The sequence below is a fragment of the Artemia franciscana genome, chromosome 3, assembly GCF_032884065.1.
Source record: "Artemia franciscana chromosome 3, ASM3288406v1, whole genome shotgun sequence".
NCBI lineage: Eukaryota > Metazoa > Arthropoda > Branchiopoda > Anostraca > Artemiidae > Artemia > Artemia franciscana.
The window spans coordinates 6,195,713-6,220,144 of NC_088865.1; the positions used below are offsets into that span (position 1 = coordinate 6,195,713).

The 24,432-nt window shown below is 33.6% G+C and overlaps 1 protein-coding gene across 4 annotated transcripts in view; it reads left to right on the forward strand.

Moving 5' to 3' along the window:
* LOC136024806 (uncharacterized) overlaps window positions 1-24,432 on the forward strand; it is an 83,912-nt gene that overhangs the window by 33,526 nt on the left and 25,954 nt on the right. For all 4 annotated transcript variants that reach the window (XR_010616926.1, XM_065700275.1, XM_065700274.1 and 1 more), the window contains exons 2-3: window positions 2,439-2,622; window positions 12,638-13,222. Coding sequence is in view for 3 of the 4 variants with exons in the window: in XM_065700275.1 (XP_065556347.1) it covers window positions 2,439-2,622; window positions 12,638-13,222 (769 nt within the window). In the remaining variant the exon portion in view is untranslated. The remainder of the gene's footprint in view (window positions 1-2,438; window positions 2,623-12,637; window positions 13,223-24,432) is intronic.

Here is a 24,432-nt window from a genome sequence, read left to right on the forward strand (position 1 = left end):
CGTAACAAACGTTCATAACCTTATATTTTTATTATGTATACGAGGGGGTTTGTACCCTCGTTAATACCTCGCTCTTTACACTAAATCGTAAGTTTTGTCCGAATTCTTTAAGAATGACCCCTGAATCAGAAAGGCCGTAGAATAAATAGTTGAAATTACTAAAAATACTTTAGCATAAAGAGCAAGGTATTTATCTCCTCCTAAATACCTCACTCTTTATGCTAAAGTATTTTTAGAACCCCTCATATGCGTAATAATCTCTGTTCGTTTTAAGTTTCAATGCTACTTCTTCCTTTCATTTGAAAAAACGTTTTCATGTTTATTTTTCATTGTTTTCTTATAGTAATGCTAGAGAATCCTCCGCCCTTGTCATTGAATTTTTCTTCCCCCATGACAGATTCCTCCAAGGAAAGATCCTCCAACATAGCCCCCCCCCCTCCTCAGCCCCACCCCCAAACAAAATAAAATCTCCCTGAAAACGTCTGTACACTTCCCAATAACCATTACTATATGTAAACAGTGGTCAAAGTTTGTAACTTGCAGCCCCTTCCCCAGGGATTGTGGGGGAGTAAGTCATCCCCAAAGACATAGTTTTTATGGTTTTCGACTATGCTGAACAAAATGGCTATCTCAAAATTTTGATCCGTTGACTTTGGGGAAAAAATGAGCGTGGGAGGGGGCCTAGATGCCCTCCAATTTTTTTGGTCACTTAAAAAGGGCACTAGAACTTTTCATTTCCGTTAGAATGAGCCCTCTTGCAACATTCTAGGACCACTTGGTCGATACGATGACCCCTGAAAAAAAAAAAAAATTAAACACACACCCGTGATTTGTCATCTGGCAAAAAATACAAAATTCCACATTTTTGTAGATAGGAGCTTGAAACTTCTACAGTAGGGTTCTCTGATACGCTGAATCTGATGGTGTCATTTTCGTTAAGATACTACGACTTTTAGGGGGTGTTTCCCCCTATTTTCCCAAATAAGGCAAATTTTCTCAGGCTCGTAACTTTTGATAGGTACGACTAAACTTGATGAAACTTATATATTTAAAATCAGCATTAAAATGCGATTTTTTTGATGTAGCTATTGATATCAAAATTCAATTTTTTAGAGTTTTGGTTACTATTGAGCCGGGTCGCTCATTACTACAGTTCGTTACCACGAACTGTTTGATACGGGTCCATAAAAAATAAATTCTAAAGGTTGAGTGCTGCTTGTGTATTTGTATATCTGAATTTTTATTCGGATAAGACAGTAACTACACATGACAACTACCTACACCTAGCATAATTGGATTGATATAAATGGTTCCCCTATCTCCTTACTTCTTGGCAACCTTCCATCGGCAATTTCTGGTAACAGCGGTTACAACTAACTGACACTTCACTGAATCGCTCAAGAAGAATGCGAGTCGTTAGTCCCTTGGTCTAATTAATGTATTTTCATGGGCTCCGATAACGGCTGCATCTAGTCTTTTGAGGGGAATTTTTGACTTCTGAACAGAAATATGTAAAGTATTTGAAGGGACTGCTGCCAACAAGTATACATCATAGAAATAAGTTTCTGATGGTTGAGTAGAATATTGATTGCTCTATTTTTCGATACCCCTCAACAACAATGTCAAGTGTAGCACTCAAAAATGCAAACCCGGAAGGGGTTTTATTATTGTTTTGGAATTGTAAAAAAAAATAATTGTCGGCTTTAAGATTTGATTAGATCAAAATATTCACCAGATTTTTTTCTATTTTCTATTTTCTAACCGCCGAGATCACTAAGTCAGGAACGTCAGGCAAACTCCAAATGTTTAACATGTGAGGTGTAGGAAGACTCCTAGAGAGTCCGTCCTGCCTTAACTATAAAGTTTATCTTATTGGCTCAAAAGAATTGAAGCTATTTAGAGGCTCTAGTTTGATATATTAACAAAACCAAAAATAAATAAATACTGATGAGTTCTCCAAGTTTTACACGTGTTTACAGTATCAGTCTTTAGGATCGTCGTGGTTACAGTTTTCATATTTTTGAAAGGGATCTTGGTTCTTCATGTTGAGTTTAGTCCAATTTCACAGGTAAATAAGTATTATACGATATTTTAAACCATCTATCTATGGTTTAGAAGCAAGGTTGAATATTGGAAAATCCCTTCTTTTGTTCATTCTTTTTATTTTCCATACCTTCCTTTTGGCTGCTTAATAATATATTTGGGAAGAATTTCCGTGGTCCTGGCCAAATAAACCAGAACCTTGCTGTATATGTTGCAAAATTGCAATCATGGCCAAGGTATCCATGTGAATCACTTTACTTATCTCCTTCATCAACTTCCCAGAATCATTACTCCCAGAACAAAAGGCTAGTTTATTGCTTATTTTATTGTATTATTTTTCTTACTCATTCACTACTATACCCTCATCAAACTCTTAAACTCTTCTTTTTGGCCAGAAACTATTCAACGATATTCCACCATGGGAAAAGGACCTATCAATATCATTAGCAGAAACATCGTTCGAAGATCTGAAATTGGCTCTGACACTTCTATACAAAGGAGAAATTTTTATCTCCATGTCTCACAGTCTAAAAGTAATGGAGCTGGTTAATTTCCTGGATCTACCCTGCTTTAAAAAATGTAAGTGGCTATTATTTTGTATTAAGTGGTGAAACACAGAGAAAAAGACAGTTTAATTTGCTTTACTTCAGTGTTAAAAGGACCTATCCTTTTCCCGCTGGTCCATTTTAATAGAGTATTTTATGTAGCCAATTAAATTGTTCCGTAAACGCGTGCCCGAAGGGGAAGCCAATTAACATAAACTTGTTTTTTACAGCACTTGGTATTTACCAAGTGACATATACAATCGTAATTTCTGTCCGTCTGTCGGTCCTGGTTTTGCTAGTTAGGGACTTCCAGATAAGCTAGGACGATGAAATTTAGCAGGCGTATCAGGGACCAAGCCAGATTAAATTAGAAATAGTTGTATCCTCGATTCAATCATCGGGGGGGAGAGTGGGGGACGGTTAATTCGGAAAAATTAGAAAAAGATGTATTTTTAGATTACGAACTGGTGATCGTATCTTAATGAAATTTGATATATAGAAGGATATCGTGCCTCAGAGCTCGTATTTTAAATCCCGACTGAATCTGGTGACATTGGAGGGTGTTGGAGGGGAAACCTAAAATCTTGGAAAACGCTTAGAGTGGAGAGATCGGGATGGAACTTGGTGAAAAAATAGGCACAAGTCCTAGATACGTGTTCGAGATAACCGGAACGGATCCGCTGTCTTTGGGGGATTTGGGGGGGGGGGAGGTAATTCGGTTAATTAGAAAAAATGAGTTATTTTTAACTTACGAACGTATCTTAATGTGATCGTATCTTAATGAAATTTGATATTCAGAAGGACCTCGTAACTCATACCTCTTATTTTAAAATCCCGACCGGATGTGGTGTCATTGGAGGGAGTTGGGGGAGGGGGACAGGAAATCTTGGAAAACGCTTAGAGTGGAGAGATAGTGATGAAATTTGGTGGGAAGAATTAGCACAAGTCCTAGATACGTGATTGACATAACCGGGCCGGATCTCTTTTCTTTGGGGGAGCTGGGGGGACTTAATTCGGTGATTTGAAAAATTAAAAAAGTGCGGTATTTTTAATTTTCGAACAGGTGATTGGATCTTAATGAAATTTGATGATTAGAAGGACCTCGTGTCTCAGAGCTCTAATTTTAACTCCTTACTGGATCCGGTAACATTGGGAGAGTTGGAGGAGGAAACTGGAATTCTTGGAAAACGCTTAGAGTGGAGAGATCGTGATGATGTTTGGTGGGCAGAATAGGCACAAGTCCTAGATACGTGATTGACATAACCAGACCGGATTTGCTCTTTTTTTTTGGGGGGGGGGGGGTTGGAGGGGGTTAATTCGGAACATTGGGAGAGTTGGAGGAGGAAACTGGAATTCTTGGAAAACGCTTAGAGTGGAGAGATCGTGATGATGTTTGGTGGGCAGAATAGGCACAAGTCCTAGATACGTGATTGACATAATCAGACCGGATTTGCTCCTTTTTTTGGGGGGGGGTTGTGGAGGGGGGTTACTTCGGAAAAATTAGAAAAAATTGGGTATTTTAACTTACGGACGGGTGATCGGATCATAATAAAATTTTTTGTTTAGAAGTACCTAATGTCTCAGAGCTCTTTTTTTAAATCCCAGCCGGGTCTGTTAAATTTGGGGGGGGGGTCGGTGGGGGAAACCGGAAATCTTGGAAATCGCTTAGAGTGGAGAAATCGGGATGAAACTTGATAGGAAAAATAAGCACAAATCCTAGATGCGTGATTGATATAACCAGACCGGATCCGCCCTCTTTGAGGGAGTTGGAAGGGGGGGTTAATTAGGAAAAATTAGAAAAAATTAAGTATTTTAACTTACGAACGGGTGATCGCATCTTAATGAAATTTGATATTTAGAAGGACCTCATGTCTCAGAGCTTTTATTTAAAATCCCGACCGGATCCGATGATATTGGAGGGAGTCGGAGGGGGAACCGGAAATCGTGGAAAACGCTTAGAGTGGAGGGATCGGTTTTAAACTTGGTGGGAAGAATAAGTACAAGTCCTAGACACGTAATTGACATAACCAGAATGGATTTGCTCTTTTTGGGAGAGTTGGGGGGATTTCCGGTGCTTTGACGAGTTCGGCGCTTCTGGACGTGCTAGGACGATTAAAATTCGTCGATGTGTCAGGGACCTTCACACATTGACTTGATAAGTCATTTCCCCGACTCAACCATCTGGAGGGGGCTGGAGGGAGGGGAAATGAGGAAAATTGAGGAATGTTTATCTTTCGAATGGGTGATCGGATCTAAATGAAACTTTGTATATAGAAAGATATCATGTCTCAGATGCATTTCTGAGATCCATTTTCAATTCAGGACATAAGGAGTGGAGGCGGGAACGGAAATCTTAGAAATCGAAAATCTTGAAAAACTCTTAGAGTGGAGAGATCGGACGAAACTTGATGGGAAGAATAAGCCCAAGTTCTTGATACGTAATTAACGTAACCGCACTAGATTCGCTCTCTTTGGGGGAACTCTGAGGATTTCTATTACTATGGCGAGTTCGAGAATAAGTACAAGTTACTGATACGTGATTGATATAAGCGGGCCTGATCCGATCTCTTTGGGGGATTGGAGGGATTTCTAGTGCTTTGGCTAGTTCAGTGCTTCTTGACGCGCTAGGACGATGAAATCGATAACTCTAGTACCCAGTTTAATTTTAGATTCCGACCTCGTCACAAGTCCCATATGGGCTCTTGGCTCTTTTTTTATCCAGCATTTACCTGTTGTTCCTATGTGAAATATTATCTAGAAAAAGGAAAGCATTGCTTCTTTTTTGTATGTTTTAAACTAATACAAAGAGGTAAAATGAGAAATTGTATGGTTGTAACAATAAAAAAGAAATAAATTGAGAAATTAAAAAAAAATTGGAGTATAACTCAAATTTGTATAATTTGTCGCTGTCACGCCAAGCGTCATATCTAATACTTTCTTACTTCTGAGATAATTGTCATAATTTTTTGCTGAGCTCCTGTCAAGGTCCAGGTAATACCATCTAGATCTGCCCTTTGAGAATAGCTTAGTAGAAGTTCAAAAAGTTCAAAACGACCTTTAGGTATGACGCTAAAAAAGAACAGAAAACAAAAAAAGAAACCAGATCAAAAGAGAAAGCATCAGTGCTACCCATGCAAAGGTATTTTCCTTGTTATACAGTGTGATGGGCTGTAAGTTTCGCGTAGTTTTTTGCTTCCATCCGATGCCATTTTTTAGGGGTTTCAGGGTATTTTTTGAAATTTCCATAAATCTGTTTTTAAAATAATATTTTCCTTTTATGACTAATGGAAATAATAGTTATCAATACTGAATTAGCTACAAATAGCTATTTTTTGTCACTTGACAGTTTTTTAAACGCGCTTTTAAATTTTTGGGGACTTTAGGCTGTGAGTAAGACAGCTCCAACTGGGTAACTGAAAATTTCTGGGTGGGGGAATCGTTCGATGATTTGCCCGCCAACAATGCATAGCACTCCCGGATGAGGACAGTCAATCCGGTGATCGGTACCTGTGTCACGTGGATTTTTGTTTACATGCGAAAACGTTTTTTTGCAGGTCGTGGTTTGTTGTTTACGAGGTTGCTACTATCGCTGTTACCACAATATTGACAAAATGAGTTAACGTATTAACGCAAACAATATTACCATCCACACATGCATATACACAAAATTTTGTTTCATGGGGAGGAAGGATTTGCGAAAATGATGCGTAATGTGATAAAAATACCGCGTTTTAGAAAACGAAAGGAATCGTTTTGCAATCATACCGTTTGGCATACGAATGCAAGTTACATTATAAATGTATTGTGATGTTCACGGCTTATCTCCCGCTCATAATTTTAGGTTAATGTGTGTCAGTAAATTTTAGTAATCCATATTTTAATGTATCTGCCCTTTTTAACCAAATATGTTTTAAAATTAAAAGTCAAAACTTTTATCCAGCAATATCATTCGATTGATTGTACAGTCTAGATAAGAACATTAATTTAATTCTTTTTTTTTACTTTTCATTAAAATAAGTAAAAGAGCATTATAGATATATTTACATTCATTTTTTCTATGAACCTCTTTTCAATATATTTATAATGTACTCTTCATTTAACTAAATAAGACAGCATAATAGATATATTTACATGCATTTTTTCAATGAACCTCTTTTCAATACATTTATAATGTACTTTTCATTTAAATAAATAAAAGAGCATTATAGATATATTTACATGCATTTTTTCAATGAACCTCTTTTTAATACATTTATAATGTACTTTTCATTTAAACAAATAAAAGAACATAATAGATATACTTACACGCGATTTTTCAATGAACCTCTTTTCAATACATATATAATTTACTTTTCATTTAACTAAATAAAAGAGCATAATAGATATATTTACATGGTTTTTTTCAATGAATCTCTATTCTACATTCTGAAAGAATTGATTAAAGAACCGAAGATTCTATCAGAAAGTTTTTCATTTAGATAAATAAAAGAGCATAATAGATATATTTACATGGATTCTTTTCAATGAATCTCTATTCTACATTCTGAAAGAATTGGTTAAAGAACCGAAGATTCTATCAGAAAGTTTTGTGTTGGATTCAAATGAAGATCCGCAGTGTAATAATTCGAAATTAAGCTTTTTGTTAATTTCTATTGCTCTGTGCACAGGCAGTGGCGTCTGTAATTTATGTTTTCCATTATGGCGGAGACGGATGCAGAATGAATGTTAGGGGGAGGTACCAACGAAATTTAAGTGCCCACGGGTGTTTTTTACTCCTGGATTACTATAATTTCGACCTTCTTGGGGGGGGGGCACGTGCAGGTAAAAACAACTCCGAATCCGTCCCTGCATTGAGCCATTGTAGAGGTCTAAGATTGTCGAATCGATTTCCGGCACTCTTCGGTTCAGACAATAATGATGGAATATTTTAAATCCGTTTATCGTTTGTGATTGAATATAAATGTTATAAATTATTTGTAACAGGATGTACTACCTCTTATCTCCAGCTGCTAAAGGAAAACTATTAGCGACACTAGCGCTCGCAGATGATTGTCAATAAATTTCAACTATTGTCTGTTGTCATATGTTTCTGCTAACTGTGACAATTTTGGGGGCTTCTTGCTGTCTTTCGTGATGATGCTAGTCATTGATTTGAGTTGGCTAAATCTGACACGCAGCAACTCTTGAACGGCAATGGTATCTTATAGCCACCACACTTAGGCTGTGTCGAGAAGTGAAGTTTAATTAATGCTATAGAAATAAAACAAAGTATGATGAAAATATAATGCTTTATCAACAAGACTATGAAAAGTAAAACAAAGAATTATGGATGGGGGCCCGCCCAGTCCGCATTAAATTTAACACGTAACCTAAACTAGCCTAACCTAACAAAAATACTAACTGAATATTTAATTAAAATGTAGCTACAATGTAGTTTCCCACCGAGCCGAAGCTAATATTGTCTGGTATAAGGACCATGAAAACCGGTTATTGTCTCATGTTCGTGACAGAACATCTTAACTGTGGCTATAAGACAAAAGTACCGTCTGAACAATCTTAGAGAGTGTTGGAGCATCCTTTATCATGTTTAATATTAGGTATCCTAGATGTAATACCTAAAAGATGACAACAAATACTTGTCCAGCAACTTTTCAAATAAAACGGGTCAAACAACTAGGCGAATAACACACTAAGATATTCATATATATTATAAAATAAATTTTACATCTTACATATATAATGTTATTCAGTATATATATATATATATATATATATATATATATATATGTATATATATATATATGTATTATACATTATATATTATTTACATTAATAACACAAATCACTTATGCTTCAATCAAAACATATCTTGCAAGCCCCTGAACGTGTGTCACATTTCACAATCAGTGTCTCTTTTTGTTCTTTAGATATAACTTCTCAGATTTCTTCCATTTTTGAAAAGATAGAATTTTCGTTTATGTATAACGTCACAGTCCTGTCTGGGGCAGCTGTTGCAATTTATCCGACAATTAACCCATACCGTTTCTATTAGTAATTAAATAAAAAAAGACAAGTCTTTTTAAATGAGAGTAAGGAACAACATTAAAACTTACAACGAACAGAAATTACTCCGTATATGAAAGAGGCTTTTCCTCCTCAACGCCTCGCTCTTTACGCTAAAGTTTGACTCTTTCTCTTAACTCTAATTTCTAAAACAGTAAGAAACTTTAGCGTAAAGAGCGGGGCGTTGAGGAAGAACAGCCCCTTTCATATACAGAGTAATTTCTGTTCTTTTTAAGTTTTAATGTTGCTCCTTACTTTCATTTAAAAAAACTTGTTTTTTTATTTAATTTCTGGAGGTTTTTGAATTAATGCATGTTTTGATCTTGGCTCTCCGCACATAAATAATTAAAACGAAATTGGAATATTAATTAATTGCAATTAATCTTAAAGATTTTGAGAAAAAAGGAGCGAGAGAGGAGTCCTAGTTGTCCTCCAATTTTTTGATTACTTAAAAAGGCAACTAGAGCTTTTAGTTTTTTTACGAACGTTTTCATTGGTAAAAAATATACATAACTTATGAATTAACTTACGTAACGAACTTCTATATTCGTATGTTTTTATTGCATATATGAGGGTATTCACCCCATCGTTGATACCTCGCTCTTTACACTAAAGCTTAAATTTTGTCCCAATTCCTTGAGAATGACCTCTTAATCACAAAGGCCGTAGAATAAATAGTTGAAATTACTAAAAATACTTTAGCGGAAAGAGTGAGGTATTACGAGGAGGTAAATCCCTCATATGCGTAATAATTTTTGTTCGTTTTAAGTTTTAATGCTGCTCCTTACTTTCAGTAGAAACAAATTTTCATATTTATTTTTTCATTGTTTTTTCAAATAATGCTAGAAAATCCTGCGCCCCCTTCATTGAAATTCTCTTCCCTCATGAGAAGTTCCTCTCCTCCCACGTAACCCTCCCCCCTTAAACCAAAAAAAAATCCCCCTGAAAACGTCTGTACACTTCTCAGTAACCATTACTATATGTAAACAAAGGTCAAAGTTTGTAACTTGCAGTCCCTCCCACGGGAACTGCGGGGGAGTAAGTCGTCCCCAAAGACATAGTTATTAGGTTTTTTGACTATGGTGAATAAAATGGCTATCTCAGAATTTTGATCCGGTGACCTTTGGGAAAACATGAGCGTGGTAGGGGGCTTAGGTGCCCTCCAATTTTTTTGGTCATTTAAAAAGGGCACTAGAACTTTGAATTTCCGTTAGAATGAGCCCTCTCGCGACATTCTAGGACCACTCAGTCGATACGATCACCCCTGGAAAACAAAACAAAAAAACAAATAAACACGCATCCGTGATCTGTCTTCTGGCAACAAATGTGAAATTCCACATTTTTGTAGATAGGAGCTTCTACAATAAGGTTGTCCGATACACTGAATCTTATGGTGTTTTTTCGTTAAGATTGTATGACTTTTAGAGGGTGTTTCCCCCTATTTTCTAAAATGAGGCAATTTTTTTCAGGCTCGTAACTTTTGATGGGTAAGACTAAGCTTGATAAAACTTATATATTTAAAATCAGAATTAAAATCCAATTCTTTTGATGGAACTATTGCTATCGAAATTCCATTTTTTAGAGTTTCGGTTACTATTGAGCCGGGTCGCTCCTTACTACAGTTCGTTACCACGAACTGTTTGATAATACTAACCTCTTACGTCATTTGTGTCTCGTGAAACGCTAAGGTTAAGTAAGCGGGCTTGTCGGATAAGTAATCTTAGAATAATGCTGTAACGCACCGACAGTTCCAGGGTTCGGAAGGTCTGCCCCTCCCCCAAGATTTTTTCTGCTGCCCTCTTTTCCTTTTTTTTCTTTTTTCACTCTTTTTAGAATAAATTTTTCAATTTGGTTAGTTATTGGGACCTTTGTCACATTGAGCTCCCCCTCCTAAGATTTTGCTCTAGATCCGCTCACGCTGGAAAGCCATGTTATTCTCCATATCTAGCAATCTTCATTAGTGCGTCCATGTATGCCTTATCCAACTTATCAGCATAGCCCAACTTCCCCGGCTGTAATCTGTAAAAGATAACAGCCAATACCTATCTGGCAATTTTGTAACCGAAACGCCAGACACAAATGGGTGAATAACAACGTTAATCACGTGTACTCCACTGTAAATATAGCTTATTTAAAAATTCATGGAGGTGTATCATATTTCATATTTCATAATTACTGTCCTTGTTTTACTGCATTTAAGTTCACAAATTTTTCCCACTTCCGAAAAGATCAAACTTTTTGTAATCCCTCTGAGCTCATTTACATCTGGTGAAACGCTAAGGATTTTTAATTGGGATTTTCAAATAATTAATCTTGGGATGTTCGAACGCACTGTGTATTTGATAATTTCATTATCAATTCAAATCTCGTATTTTATATTTACTATTTGTTTGAGTGAGCTCAGCACCATCTACTTTATTAACATCTTCAAGTTTGTAGAAAACTTTTTTTTTTTTATTTGTCCGCTTGGTTTTGCATCTTGTTACAAATAATCTTTGACAATGATAAACCCTGGCATGATATGCATGAATCTCGAATCAGTACGAAAATCGGTCTGCTGGATCTTTTTTTCCTGAAGAAAAAAAAGGTGTAAGTTCGTTAAAGACAGGGGTGAATCTCCGTCATTTTTATTGAATGGGGGGCAAAAGGGGTCAATATCCGGATGGTCAAGGGGCATGGGCTGTATAATAATTTTTTCTTCAAATTATTGGGAGGCAACCGCCCCATCCTCCCCTAACGACGCCCCTGGTTAAAAACATTAACACATAGTGTTTGTTGTCTAAACAATGTTTGTGATTAGGAACAAATGGTCTATCAGCTTAATAGGCTGTCATTTGATGGCAAGTCGTATGTTCTATTTCCCTTTTCAACAGTCTTCACAGACCCAAGGGCAACTTCTTTTGTTTTTTTTCTTTTTTTTTTAGGCTACCATATAAAGCAATTAGCAGATATTTTGGGAAAAGTCTAGATCAGCCGTCAGGAAATTTACAAGTTAGGCATCTTTGTTTAGGGGGTTTTAAGCTATATCGAGGACCAGCAACAATCAGAATGCGTCATTTATTGTGAGAGCTATTCATTTAGTTGTTATTGGTTAAAAGAGTGGGGTCTAAAAAGGGAAACCAAACCAAGCCTCTCTAAGGAAACACAAGTAAACACAAAGAATTAGATACTATAATTGTCCTACAGATACTTAAAGTTTGAAGAAAAGGCTTTACAAGAAGTTCACAGATCTTTGCGATCAAATAGGTAGGGGGGGGTATGGGTCTCCGATTTCCCATCGATTTCTAAAAATATATTCCCCCTTCCCCTCCTAAATGTTGTGACGTGACGCCACTAAAATTAGCCCTATAGGCTGGTTGATCTTTTCCGAGTGTCTCAGAACTTACCATTAGCTTACGTTGACGCATTAAATTTACTTACCTAATACGGTAAGTTCAGACGAACTTAAAGGAGGTCTAGCTGGCCGCTGACACAGTTGCTTTGTGAGGAAAAAATCAAACTTTTTTTTTATTTTTTTGACGTAGAACACAGTTAAAAAGAATTTTTTTCATTGCTTCAGTTATGTCCATGTTAACTGCTTCATTCTTGAAAAAAAAACCTTAAAAAAAAAGACGTGACGGAACTTGACGGTCTAAATTTTTCTATCATTACTTAAGCATATCTGATTTAGTCATTGTTTTGCGGGAGACAGTTTTAGCAGTATATTCGAACTTACCTTTAACAATGATACAAACTCCAATTTTCATTTCCCTTCCCTCGATATGGAGCTTGGAAAGCTCTTCAAAAGAATTATCTTGTTAATTTTGTCATCTTTAATGTTTTCTGGAGTTGAAGGATACTTGTTCCTACTCGGAATTTCTATCAGACACCATCGCCTAAAGTTTTTCTGGTTTTCCAGCTTCAAAATATTAGTTAATAATTAATTTTTATTTCTGATTATTGGATTCTGGAACGTCTCCAAAATTGAGTTTTCTCTTCTGTTTCAGCGAAAATTGAGGTGCTGCCATACCTGCCTCCTGACTCAGACAGTGTGGATCTTGAACTGCCTAATTTAAGCGAATCTAATTCTGCAGAGAAAGAAAAGAATAAAAAAATTTTCAACCCAAAAATAGTGCTTCAAAAAACTAATAACGAGTTTATACAAGAAACTGGTGCTGCCATTTGGCGTTGTGAAATCTGTGGAAAGGCTCACAATTCGTGGCTCCTACTCTCGCTACACAAGGATACGCAATGTGGAACAAAAGTACCATCTATCTGTGTAGAATGTCAGAGTAAAATAAAGAGCTATCCGGAGTTTGTTCTACATAATGTCGAGCATAAAGTGAGTGAGCAAAAAATGTGTCCAATATGCTTGTCTATAAATGTGGATAATATAGAGCAGCATTTGGTTTCCAGTGGTCATGTTGCCCCGGATATGTTTCAAGCCCCTTCGCCAATGACCTCTAGCCATTTGAAATCAACTGGATATCCGTCGAAACGGAAGAAGCCATTGCTCCGCCCAAAATCCAAGCAGGTTTTGTACTCTGAACTTTTTACGTCGAGTAGTGACGAGGAAAAAATGTCTGAACCAGGTGGGCACACTGCAGTGTCTTTATTTTGTTTGCTTTGGGTACTATGGCTTCATTAGGTACGGCTGATTTATATTATTTGGTTATGGCTTCGATTTACCAGTCGGTAATTTTCTTTAATTTAGGCTACAAATACTGGCTAAACATATGGGGGTATTTCCTGCGTAATATCTTAAATAAATTATTAAATAGGGTGCAATTATTAACTTATTTCAATCGCCTTTTAAATGGAAGAAGCCCTTACTCAGAAGAAACTCAAAGCAATTCTTACAATATGACTTTTTTGTGTCCAAGCAATTCTTATAATCTGAGATTTTTTTGCGTTGAGTAGTGAGGAAGACGGTACTCAAGTACTCAAGACGGTACTCAACTACTTAAGGTTGTTTAAGTCAAGTACTAAGCACCTTCGGTTTTCTTAGTTTAAAATTTTGACTATCTTTAGGTCCATGCACACTAAAACAATCATGTCAAGTGGTAATGTAAATTGAATTATGCTGAACATTATAGTAAAATAAATAAATGTTTAGAGCAGTTTTTAGCTTTTTTATGATTTTTTGGAGAAAATAGTTGGTTTATAATGCTAGTTTTATCAAAAAAGTAAGTTGTTGTGGTTTACCCATTTTAATAAGTTGTACCTAAATTAAATCAACTTTAAACAGAAGCCATGTTCTGCTTTTAATCAATGAAAGAAAACAATTCTGTTTTATTTTATGTCACTGTCAAGTAATATTATTTTCTATGTAAGATCCTTCCATTCTCCCAACGCTTTCAAATTGTATGGTTTTATGGTGTCGTAAGTTGAAATTTCTTTGCATCCTTTAGTTGTTGCATAGATGCCTTTGCTAATAATCATCATAATTATGTCTGGTCAGAACAAAAGTCAAAGCCATTGTTTATTACTGAGCTCAAGATCATATTCATCGATTTTGTTAAAAAATGTTTGCATATCATCAAATCAAATATATTAAGAACTTTGTCTCGACTTAATCGTCGTATTTCATATAAATCTCCATAAATTGATTCAATTTCCCTCACCAATCTTTGAATCGCGCGTGCATTAATGCTGACAATGGTGTTATCTTATTTTGGTAATTACAAAAGCACATAGATATAGTAATTTCCAGTAAATTGAGCCCTTAAACAGCTCTCCATGATGTTCCTGTGTCCTGTTAGCTGTGGAGGAACAAAAGAAAGAAAGAGGACACTTCAGTGCTACCCATGCAGAAAAGGAATTTTCCTTCTTGTCGAACCTAGAAGGCTGTAAGTCTCCTATTTTGTGTTTTCAGTCATGCAAATTCCAATGGCGTACTTTTTGTTTCGGTCCACAATCATTTTTCGAAGTTTTAAGTTGTAAAAAAATTATCAACGATGAAAATACCAATTCACTTTAAAATACAAATATACAATATAAATACATATATGATACAGTAAAATACAAGTGATACAATGAAATACATACATTTACATCCATACAATGCAAAAAAAAATATCAAGGATAAAACTATCAATTCACTTTAAAATACAAATATACAATGTAAATACATATACGATACAGTAAAATACAAGTGATACAGTGAAATGCATACATTTACATCCATACAATGTAAAAAAAATATCAAGGATAAAAATATCAATTCACTTTAAAATACAGATATACAATGTAATTACATATACGATACAGTAAAATACAAGTGATACAATGAAAGACATACATTTACATCCATATAATGTAAAAATAAATGACAAGGATAAAAATATCAATTCACTTTAAAATACAAATATGCAATGTAAATACAACTGCGATACAGTAAAATACAAGTGATACAATGAAATACTTACAATTACATCCATACAATGTAAAAAAAAATATCAAGGATAAAAATCTCAATTCACTTTAAAATACAAATATACAATGTAAATACATATGCGATACAGTAAAATACAAGTGATACAATGAAATACATACATTTACGTTCATACAATGTAAAAAAATATATCAAGGATAAAAATATCAATTCACTTTAAAATAGAAATATACAATGTAAATACATATACGATACAGTAAAATACAAGTGATATAAAGAAATACATACATTTACATCCATACAATGTAAAAAAAAATATCAAGGATAAAAATATCAATTCACTTTAAAATACATATATACAATGTAATTACATATACGATACAGTAAAATACAAGTGATACAATGAAAGACATACATTTACATCCATATAATGTAAAAAAAAATGACAAGGATAAAAATATCAATTCACTTTAAAATACAAATATGCAATGTAAATACAAATGCGATACAGTAAAATACAAGTGATACAATGAAATACTTACAATTACATCCATACAATGTAAATAAAAATATCAAGGATAAAAATATCAATTCACTTTAAAATACAATATACATTGTAAATACATATACGATACAGTAAAATTCAAGTGATACAATGAAATACATATATTTACATCCATACAGTGTAAAAAAATATCAAGGATAAAAATATCAATTCACTTTAAAATACAAATATACAATGTAAATACATATGCGATACAGTAAAATACAAGTGATACAATGAAATACATACATTTACGTTCATACAATGCAAAAAAATATATCAAGGATAAAAATATCAATTCACTTTAAAATAGAAATATACAATGTAAATACATATACGATACAGTAAAATACAAGTGATACAAAGAAATACATACATTTACATCCATAAAATGTAAAAAAAATATCAAGGATAAAAATATCAATTCACTTTAAAATACAGATATACAATGTAATTACATATACGATACAGTAAAATACAAGTGATACAATGAAAGACATACATTTACATCCATATAATGTAAAAAAAATGACAAGGATAAAAATATCAATTCACTTTAAAATACAAATATGCAATGTAAATACAAATGCGATACAGTAAAATACAAGTGATACAATGAAATACTTACATTTACATCCATACAATGTAAAAAAAAATATCAAGGATAAAAATCTCAATTCACTTTAAAATACAAATATACATTGTAAATACATATACGATACAGTAAAATTCAAGTGATACAATGAAATACATATATTTACATCCATACAGTGTAAAAAAAAATATCAAGGATAAAAATATCAATTCACTTTAAAATACAAATATACAATGTAAATACATATGCGATATAGTAAAATACAAGTGATACAATGAAATACATACATTTACGTTCATACAATGTAAAAAAATATATCAAGGATAAAAATATCAATTCACTTTAAAATAGAAATATACAATGTAAATACATATACGATACAGTAAAATACAAGTGATACAATGAAATACATACATTTACATCCATACAATGTAAAAAGAATATCATCTGTGAAAATATCAATTCACTTTAAAATACAAATATACAATGTAAATACATATACGATACAGTAAAATACAAGTGATACAATGAAATACATACATTTACATCCATACAATGTAAATACATATACGATACAGTAAAATACAAGTGATACAATGAAATACATACATTTACATCCATACAATGTAAAAAAAAATATCAACTGTGAAAATACCAATTCACTTTAAAATACAAATATGCAATGTAAATACAAATGCGATACAGTAAAATACAAGTGATACAATGAAATACTTACAATTACATCCATACAATGTAAATAAAAATATCAAGGATAAAAATATCAATTCACTTTAAAATACAATATACATTGTAAATACATATACGATACAGTAAAATTCAAGTGATACAATGAAATACATATATTTACATCCATACAGTGTAAAAAAATATCAAGGATAAAAATATCAATTCACTTTAAAATACAAATATACAATGTAAATACATATGCGATACAGTAAAATACAAGTGATACAATGAAATACATACATTTACGTTCATACAATGCAAAAAAATATATCAAGGATAAAAATATCAATTCACTTTAAAATAGAAATATACAATGTAAATACATATACGATACAGTAAAATACAAGTGATACAAAGAAATACATACATTTACATCCATAAAATGTAAAAAAAATATCAAGGATAAAAATATCAATTCACTTTAAAATACAGATATACAATGTAATTACATATACGATACAGTAAAATACAAGTGATACAATGAAAGACATACATTTACATCCATATAATGTAAAAAAATGACAAGGATAAAAATATCAATTCACTTTAAAATACAAATATGCAATGTAAATACAAATGCGATACAGTAAAATACAAGTGATACAATGAAATACTTACATTTACATCCATACAATGTAAAAAAAATATCAAGGATAAAAATCTCAATTCACTTTAAAATACAAATATACATTGTAAATACATATACGATACAGTAAAATTCAAGTGATACAATGAAATACATATATTTACATCCATACAGTGTAAAAAAAATATCAAGGATAAAAATATCAATTCACTTTAAAATACAAATATACAATGTAAATACATATGCGATACAGTAAAATACAAGTGATACAATGAAATACATACATTTACGTTCATACAATGTAAAAAAATATATCAAGGATAAAAATATCAATTCACTTTAAAATAGAAATATACAATGTAAATACATATACGATACAGTAAAATACAAGTGATACAATGAAATACATACATTTACATCCATACAATGTAAAAAGAATATCATCTGTGAAAATATCAATTCACTTTAAAATACAAATATACAATGTAAATACATATACGATACAGTAAAATACAAGTGATACAATGAAATACATACATTTACATCCATACAATGTAAATACATATACGATACAGTAAAATACAAGTGATACAATGAAATACATACATTTACATCCATACAATGTAAAAAAAAATATCAACTGTGAAAATACCAATTCACTTTAAAATACAAATATACAATGTAAATACATATACGATACAGAAAAATACAAGTGATACAATGAAATACATACATACAATGAAAATACAATGTAAAATTTATGTCAATTTACTTTGACAATGTATACATGTATGACACGGTAAAATAGAAAAGATATAATGCATGCATATACGTTCACGCAATGATATAAACGCACACAATTCAACGATTAAAGTGATCTGTTAAATTCATTTTCTATCAGTGTTGCAAATCCTACATCTTTACCTCTCATACTTGGAGCACCATCAGTTGTTATTGTACATTATTTATTTTTAAATGTAATACTTGCCCATTTTTTGAATTTTAAACTCTTAGAAAAATATCTGTGCCTTTGGTCGTGTCATTGATTAAAGCGAGAAATGCATAGTTGTTCATTGACTGTTGAATTATTTATTAATGTAAGTCATATAATAATTGCAAGTCTGTCCATGCTACTTATATCCGTACTTTCATCAAGGGCAATGCTAGTCATCTCACTAAATAATAAATCATTTTTGATCTTATGGTTAAAGTTTTTGACCATACATTCAACGTGAAGTTTAACTGTTCTAGCTGACATTCGTTTTTCTTTGATTTTCTCAGTTATTTGTTTTTTTATTTACGAAATCGTTAAATAAGCGATCGGAACAACTTCGAATGTGCTTTTTCAAATGCTCGGAATCTTTGAGTGGTGTTCTGTTCATGCTGATGCTAAAAACAGCAAAACATTTGGCAGATGTAGTAGCATGATTGTGGGGATTAACCAAACTCTTTGAGTATTTGTTGTTTTTTTGTCGTTTTTTTTCACAATGTCATGTTGCCTACGTTTAGCAATGTATTCAGATTTTTCTACAATTGTCATTTCAGTTGCATCTTTGTGTACTGAAAAACATTGCAACCCAACATTTAATTCCTAGCGATAATTACATCTTTATACAAAGTACCTAGCAATTTGTAACTATTTTTATTCGTTAATATTTCTCTTTCTACTTATTTTGAAATGACCTCTGCTTTGCATTTTTTATGGCACTTGGTATTAACCAAGTGACATATTGCGACCGAAAATTCTGTTGGTCTCTGTGTCGGTCAGTCTGTCTGTTGGTCAGTCAGTCTGTCGGTCTGTCTGTCTGTCCCAGTTTTGCTACTTCAGGCACTTCTAGGCAAGCTAGGATGATGAAACTTGGCATGTGTATCAGGGACCGGACCAGATTAGATTAGAAATAGTCGTTTTCCCGATTTGCCCATGTGGGGGGAGTGGGGGCCGGTTAATTCGGAAAAAAATAGAAAAAATGAAGTATTTTTAACTTACGAAGGGTTGACGGGATCTTAATGAAATTTAATGTTTGGAAGGATATCGTGTCTCAGAGCTCTTATTTTAAATCCCAACCAGATCCGGTGGCATTGGGGGGAGTTGGAGGGGGGAAATTAAAATCTTGGAAAACGCTTAGAGTGGAGGGATCGGGATGAAACTTGATGGGAAACACAAGCAGAAGTCCTAGATACGTCATTGACATAACCAGAACGGATATGCTCTGTTTGGGGGAGTTTGGGGGGAGGTAATTCTTAAAAATTAGAAAAAATGAGGTATTTTTAACTTACGAAGGAGTGATCGAATCTTAATGAAATACGAAATTTGAAAGGATATCGTATTTCAGAGCTCTTATTTTTTATTTTAAATTCTGCTTGGATCTGGTGACATTGGGGGGAATTGAGGGGGGACCTAAAATCTTGGAAAACGCTTGTAGTGGAGGGTTTGGGATGAAACTTGGTGGGAAAAATGAGCACAAGTCCTAGATACGTGATTGACATAACCGGGACGGATCCGCTCTCTTTGGGGGATTGGGGGGGAAGGTTAATTCTGAAAAATTAGAAAAATTGGGTATTTGTAACTTACGAAGGAGTGATCGGATCTTAATGAAATTTGATGTTTGGAAGGATATCATGTCTCAGAGCTCTTATATTAAATTTCAACCTTATCTGGTGAAGGGGATGTTTGGGTGGGGCGGAACCTAAACTCTTGGAAAATGCTTAGAGTGGAGGGATCGGGATGCAACTTGGTGGGAAAAATAAGCACAAGTCCTAGATATGGGATTGACATAACCGAACGGATCTGCTCTCTTTGGAGGAGTTGGGGGGGAGAGATTAATTCTAAAAAATTAGAAAAATGAGGTATTTTAACTTGCGAAAAAGTGATCGTATCTTAATGAAATTTCATATTTAGAAGGATCTCGAAACTCAGATCTCTTATTTTTTATCTTGACCGGGTCTAGTGTCATTAGGGGGGGGGGCTGAAAATCTTGGAAAACGCTTAGAGCGGAGAGATCAGGATGAAACTCGGACTGAAAAGTCCAAGATAGGTGACTGACATAACCGGGCCGGATCCGTTCTCTTTGGTGGGGTTGGGGTGGGGGTGTGAGTAATTTGGAAAAATTAGAAAAAAATGAGGTATTTGTAACTTACGAACTGGTGATCAGATCTTAATGAAATTTGATATCTAGAAGGATCTTGTGCTTTAAAATTCTTATTTTAGAGTTGGAGGGGGAAGCCGGAATTCTTGGAAAAAGTGAAATCGAGGTATCTTACGAATGGATGATCGGATCTCAATGAAACTTGATATATAGAAGAATCTTATGTCTCATATGCTCCATTTTCAATTGGAATCAGATCCGGGGACATAGACGATTGGATTGGGGAAACAGAAATCTTGGAAAACGCCTTGAGTGGAGATATCGGGATGAAACTTGATGGGAAGAATAAGCACAAGCTATAGATACGAGATTGACATAATTGGAACGGATTCGTTCTCTTTGGGGGAGCTTCGGGTTGTTAATTTGGAAAAATTAGAGAAATTAGAGAAATTTGAAGAAAATTCATCTTAATTAAATTTTATATTTAGAAGGAACTCATGTCTCAGAGTTCTTGTTTCAAATCCCGACCAGATCTATTGACATTGGGGGGAGCTGGAGGGGGAAACCAAAAATTTTGGAAAATGCTTATAAATGTCGTAGATACGTGACTGACGTAACCGGACTGGATCCATTTTTTAGAAAAAATTAGAAAAATTGAGGTATTTTTAACTTGCGAGTGGGTGATCGGGTCTTAATGAATTTTGATATTTAGGAGGACCTCGTGACTCAGAGCTCTTATTTTAAGTCTCGACCGGCATTAAGCCTCTGATTTTCTTTTTAAAGCAATCTATTGATTCTTAGAATTTTGCTAGAGCTCATGCCATATGAGCTCTTGGCTCTTCCGACCTCGTCACAAGTGCCATATAAGCTCTTAGCTTATATTTAATTTTTGAATCATTTCAAAAAATCATTTCACTTAGTCTATGCGTATTAATTATTGTAGCTGCATAACTGCGAGACTCCACTACTGAACATGTTCTACAATACAACTGAAAAAGATACACGCCGCCCCGATTTCATCCCAAACGTCTAAGCTAACACTCTGGCTCGCAGGACATGTTGTTATGGTGGAGGTTCAAGGGACAGAATTGACTTGTCATGCTTTCTCCTGAACTAAGATGGGTTACTCGGTAAACCAAGGGTCATAGGTTACCGATCCCGTGCAATAGGCCATAGCTGGCCTTTGGCAGCTATTGTTGCAGCTATGGTTGTCCTTTTTTATGTGAGAACTTACCCTCTTACCTGCCATATTCACGTGTGACAGTTCCTACCAGCGTGAATTAGACATTATTAGATATCTCCTGCCTCGTTAAATGCTTTTGGGATTTGTTAGTTTTTAAAATTAACAAATCCAAGACACAACAAATGTCAAAATTTTTTCTAAATTGGGTAAAGATGTAACTGAAACTTTTGGATGGATTCAAATGTTCAGGGTAGTGGGACCATGAGGCATAAGTATTTTAAGGGGTTTATAGAGGTTCATATAGGCCAAGGAAAACGGGAATAATATGTAGAAAGTAGTGGAATGCTGCAGCGAGGGTTGCTACACCCGTGAGACTGATTATAAGCTTATTAATAGCCATAATATTTGCATCGTATTTGTGTATCGCAGTTATTTACAAAATAGGAAATATTAAAGAACAAACCAAGGCCCATAGTAACAAAAAACTAAAAAGCGTGTTTTAAAAAAAAACTGGCCAGTTAATTATTTGCCATTTGTAGCTTATTATAATATATGTGTAGATAATTACAATATGTTTAATTAATTATGATATATTATATAATATTTATAATATGTAATATATAATATAATATAGCTATTTACCCATGAGTCTGATTATAAACTTAATGATATAATAATATTATAATAAAATGTAATAATAATAACATAATATAATTAATAATATAATAATATGCATAATATTTGCATCGTATTTGTGTACTGCAGTTATGTACAAAATAGAAAATAGTAAAGAACAAACCAAGGACTGTAGTAACCAAAAATTAAAAACGCGTTTAAAAAAAATGGCTATTGAGAATAATTTGCCATTTGTAGCTGATTATAATATAAGTACAGATAATTACAATATACTTGTAATATATATATATATATATATATATATATATATATATATATATATATATATATATAATATGATATAATGTAATATTTAACATTATAATACATAATATAATTATACTATATGTGTAGATAAATACTGTAATATGTAGAAAGTAGTGGAATGCTGCAGCGAGGGTTGCTATTTACCCATGAGACTGATTATAAACTTAATGAAATAATAATATTATAATAAAATTTAATAATAATAGCATAATCTACTTAAAAATATAATAATATACATAATATTTGCATCGTATTTGTGTATCGCACATCATGTGTAATACATTTGAACTGAAATATTGAAAAAGTGTGAGCTTGTTTCTACTCTATTTGAGTTTTAAATTTACTCTTTGCATTTTGTTGAAAGCTTTGCGTCGTCTTAATCTAATATTAAATAAAAAAAATAAATATTTTTAGCTGAAAGTAAGGAGCGACATTAAAACTTAAAACGAACAGAAATTAATCCGTATATGAAATGAGTTGTCCCCTCCGCAATCCCTCGCTCTTTCCGCTAAAGCTTTTAATTGTTTTAAAAAGTAGAATTGTGGCAAAGAGTCAAACTTTAGCGTAAAGAGCGAGGGATTGCGGAGGGGACAACTCATTTCATATACGGATTAATTTCTGTTCGTTTTAAGTTTTAATGTCGCTCCTTACTTTCAGCTAAAAAAATTATTTTTTTTTATTTAATTTCTGAACGTTTTTGAATTAATGCATGTTTGGTTTTGGCTCTCCGCACATAAATTATTAAAATGAAATTTGTATATTAATTCTTTTTTTGGCTAAATGGCTTTCTCTTAGTTTTGATCAGACGATATTGAGAAATAAGGGGTGGAGAAAAAGGCCTAGTTGCCCTCCAATTTTTCGGTTACTTAAAAAGGCAACTAGAACTTTTAATTTTTAACGAACGTTTTTATTAGTAAAAAATATACGTAACTTAAGAATTAACTTACGTAACAAACTTTCATAACCTTATATTTTTATTATGTAAACGAGGGGGTTTGTACCCTCGTTAATACCTCGCTCTTTACACTAAATCCTAAGTTTTGTCACAATTCTTTAAGAATGACCCCTGAATCAGAAATGCCGCAGAATAAATAGTTGAAATTACTAAAAATACTTTAGCATAAAGAGCAAGGTATTTATCTCCTCCTAAATACCTCGCTCTTTATGCTAAAGTATTTTTAGAACCCCTCATATGCGTAATAATCTCTGTTCGTTTTAAGTTTCAATGCTACTTCTTCCTTTCATTTGAAAAAACGTTTTCATGTTTATTTTTCATTGTTTTCTTATAGTAATGCTAGAGAATCCTGCGCCCTTATCATTGAATTTTTCTTCCCCCGTGACATATTCCTCCAAGGAAAGATCCTCCAACGTAGCCCCCTCTCCTCAGCCCCACCCCCAAACAAAATAAAATCCCCCTGAAAACGTCTGCACACTTCCCAGTAACCATTACTATATGTAAACACTGGTCAAAGTTTGTAACTTGCAGCCCCTCCCCCAGGGATTGTGGGGGAGTAAGTCATCCCCAAAGACATAGTTATTATGGTTTTCGACTATGCTGAACAAAATGGCTATCTCAAAATTTTGATCCGTTGACTTGGGGAAAAAATGAGCGTGGGAGGGGCCATAGATGGCCTCCAATTTTTTTGGTCACTTACAAAGGGCACTAGAACTTTTCATTTCCGTTAGAATGAGCCCTTTTGCGACATTCTAGGACCACTTGGTCGA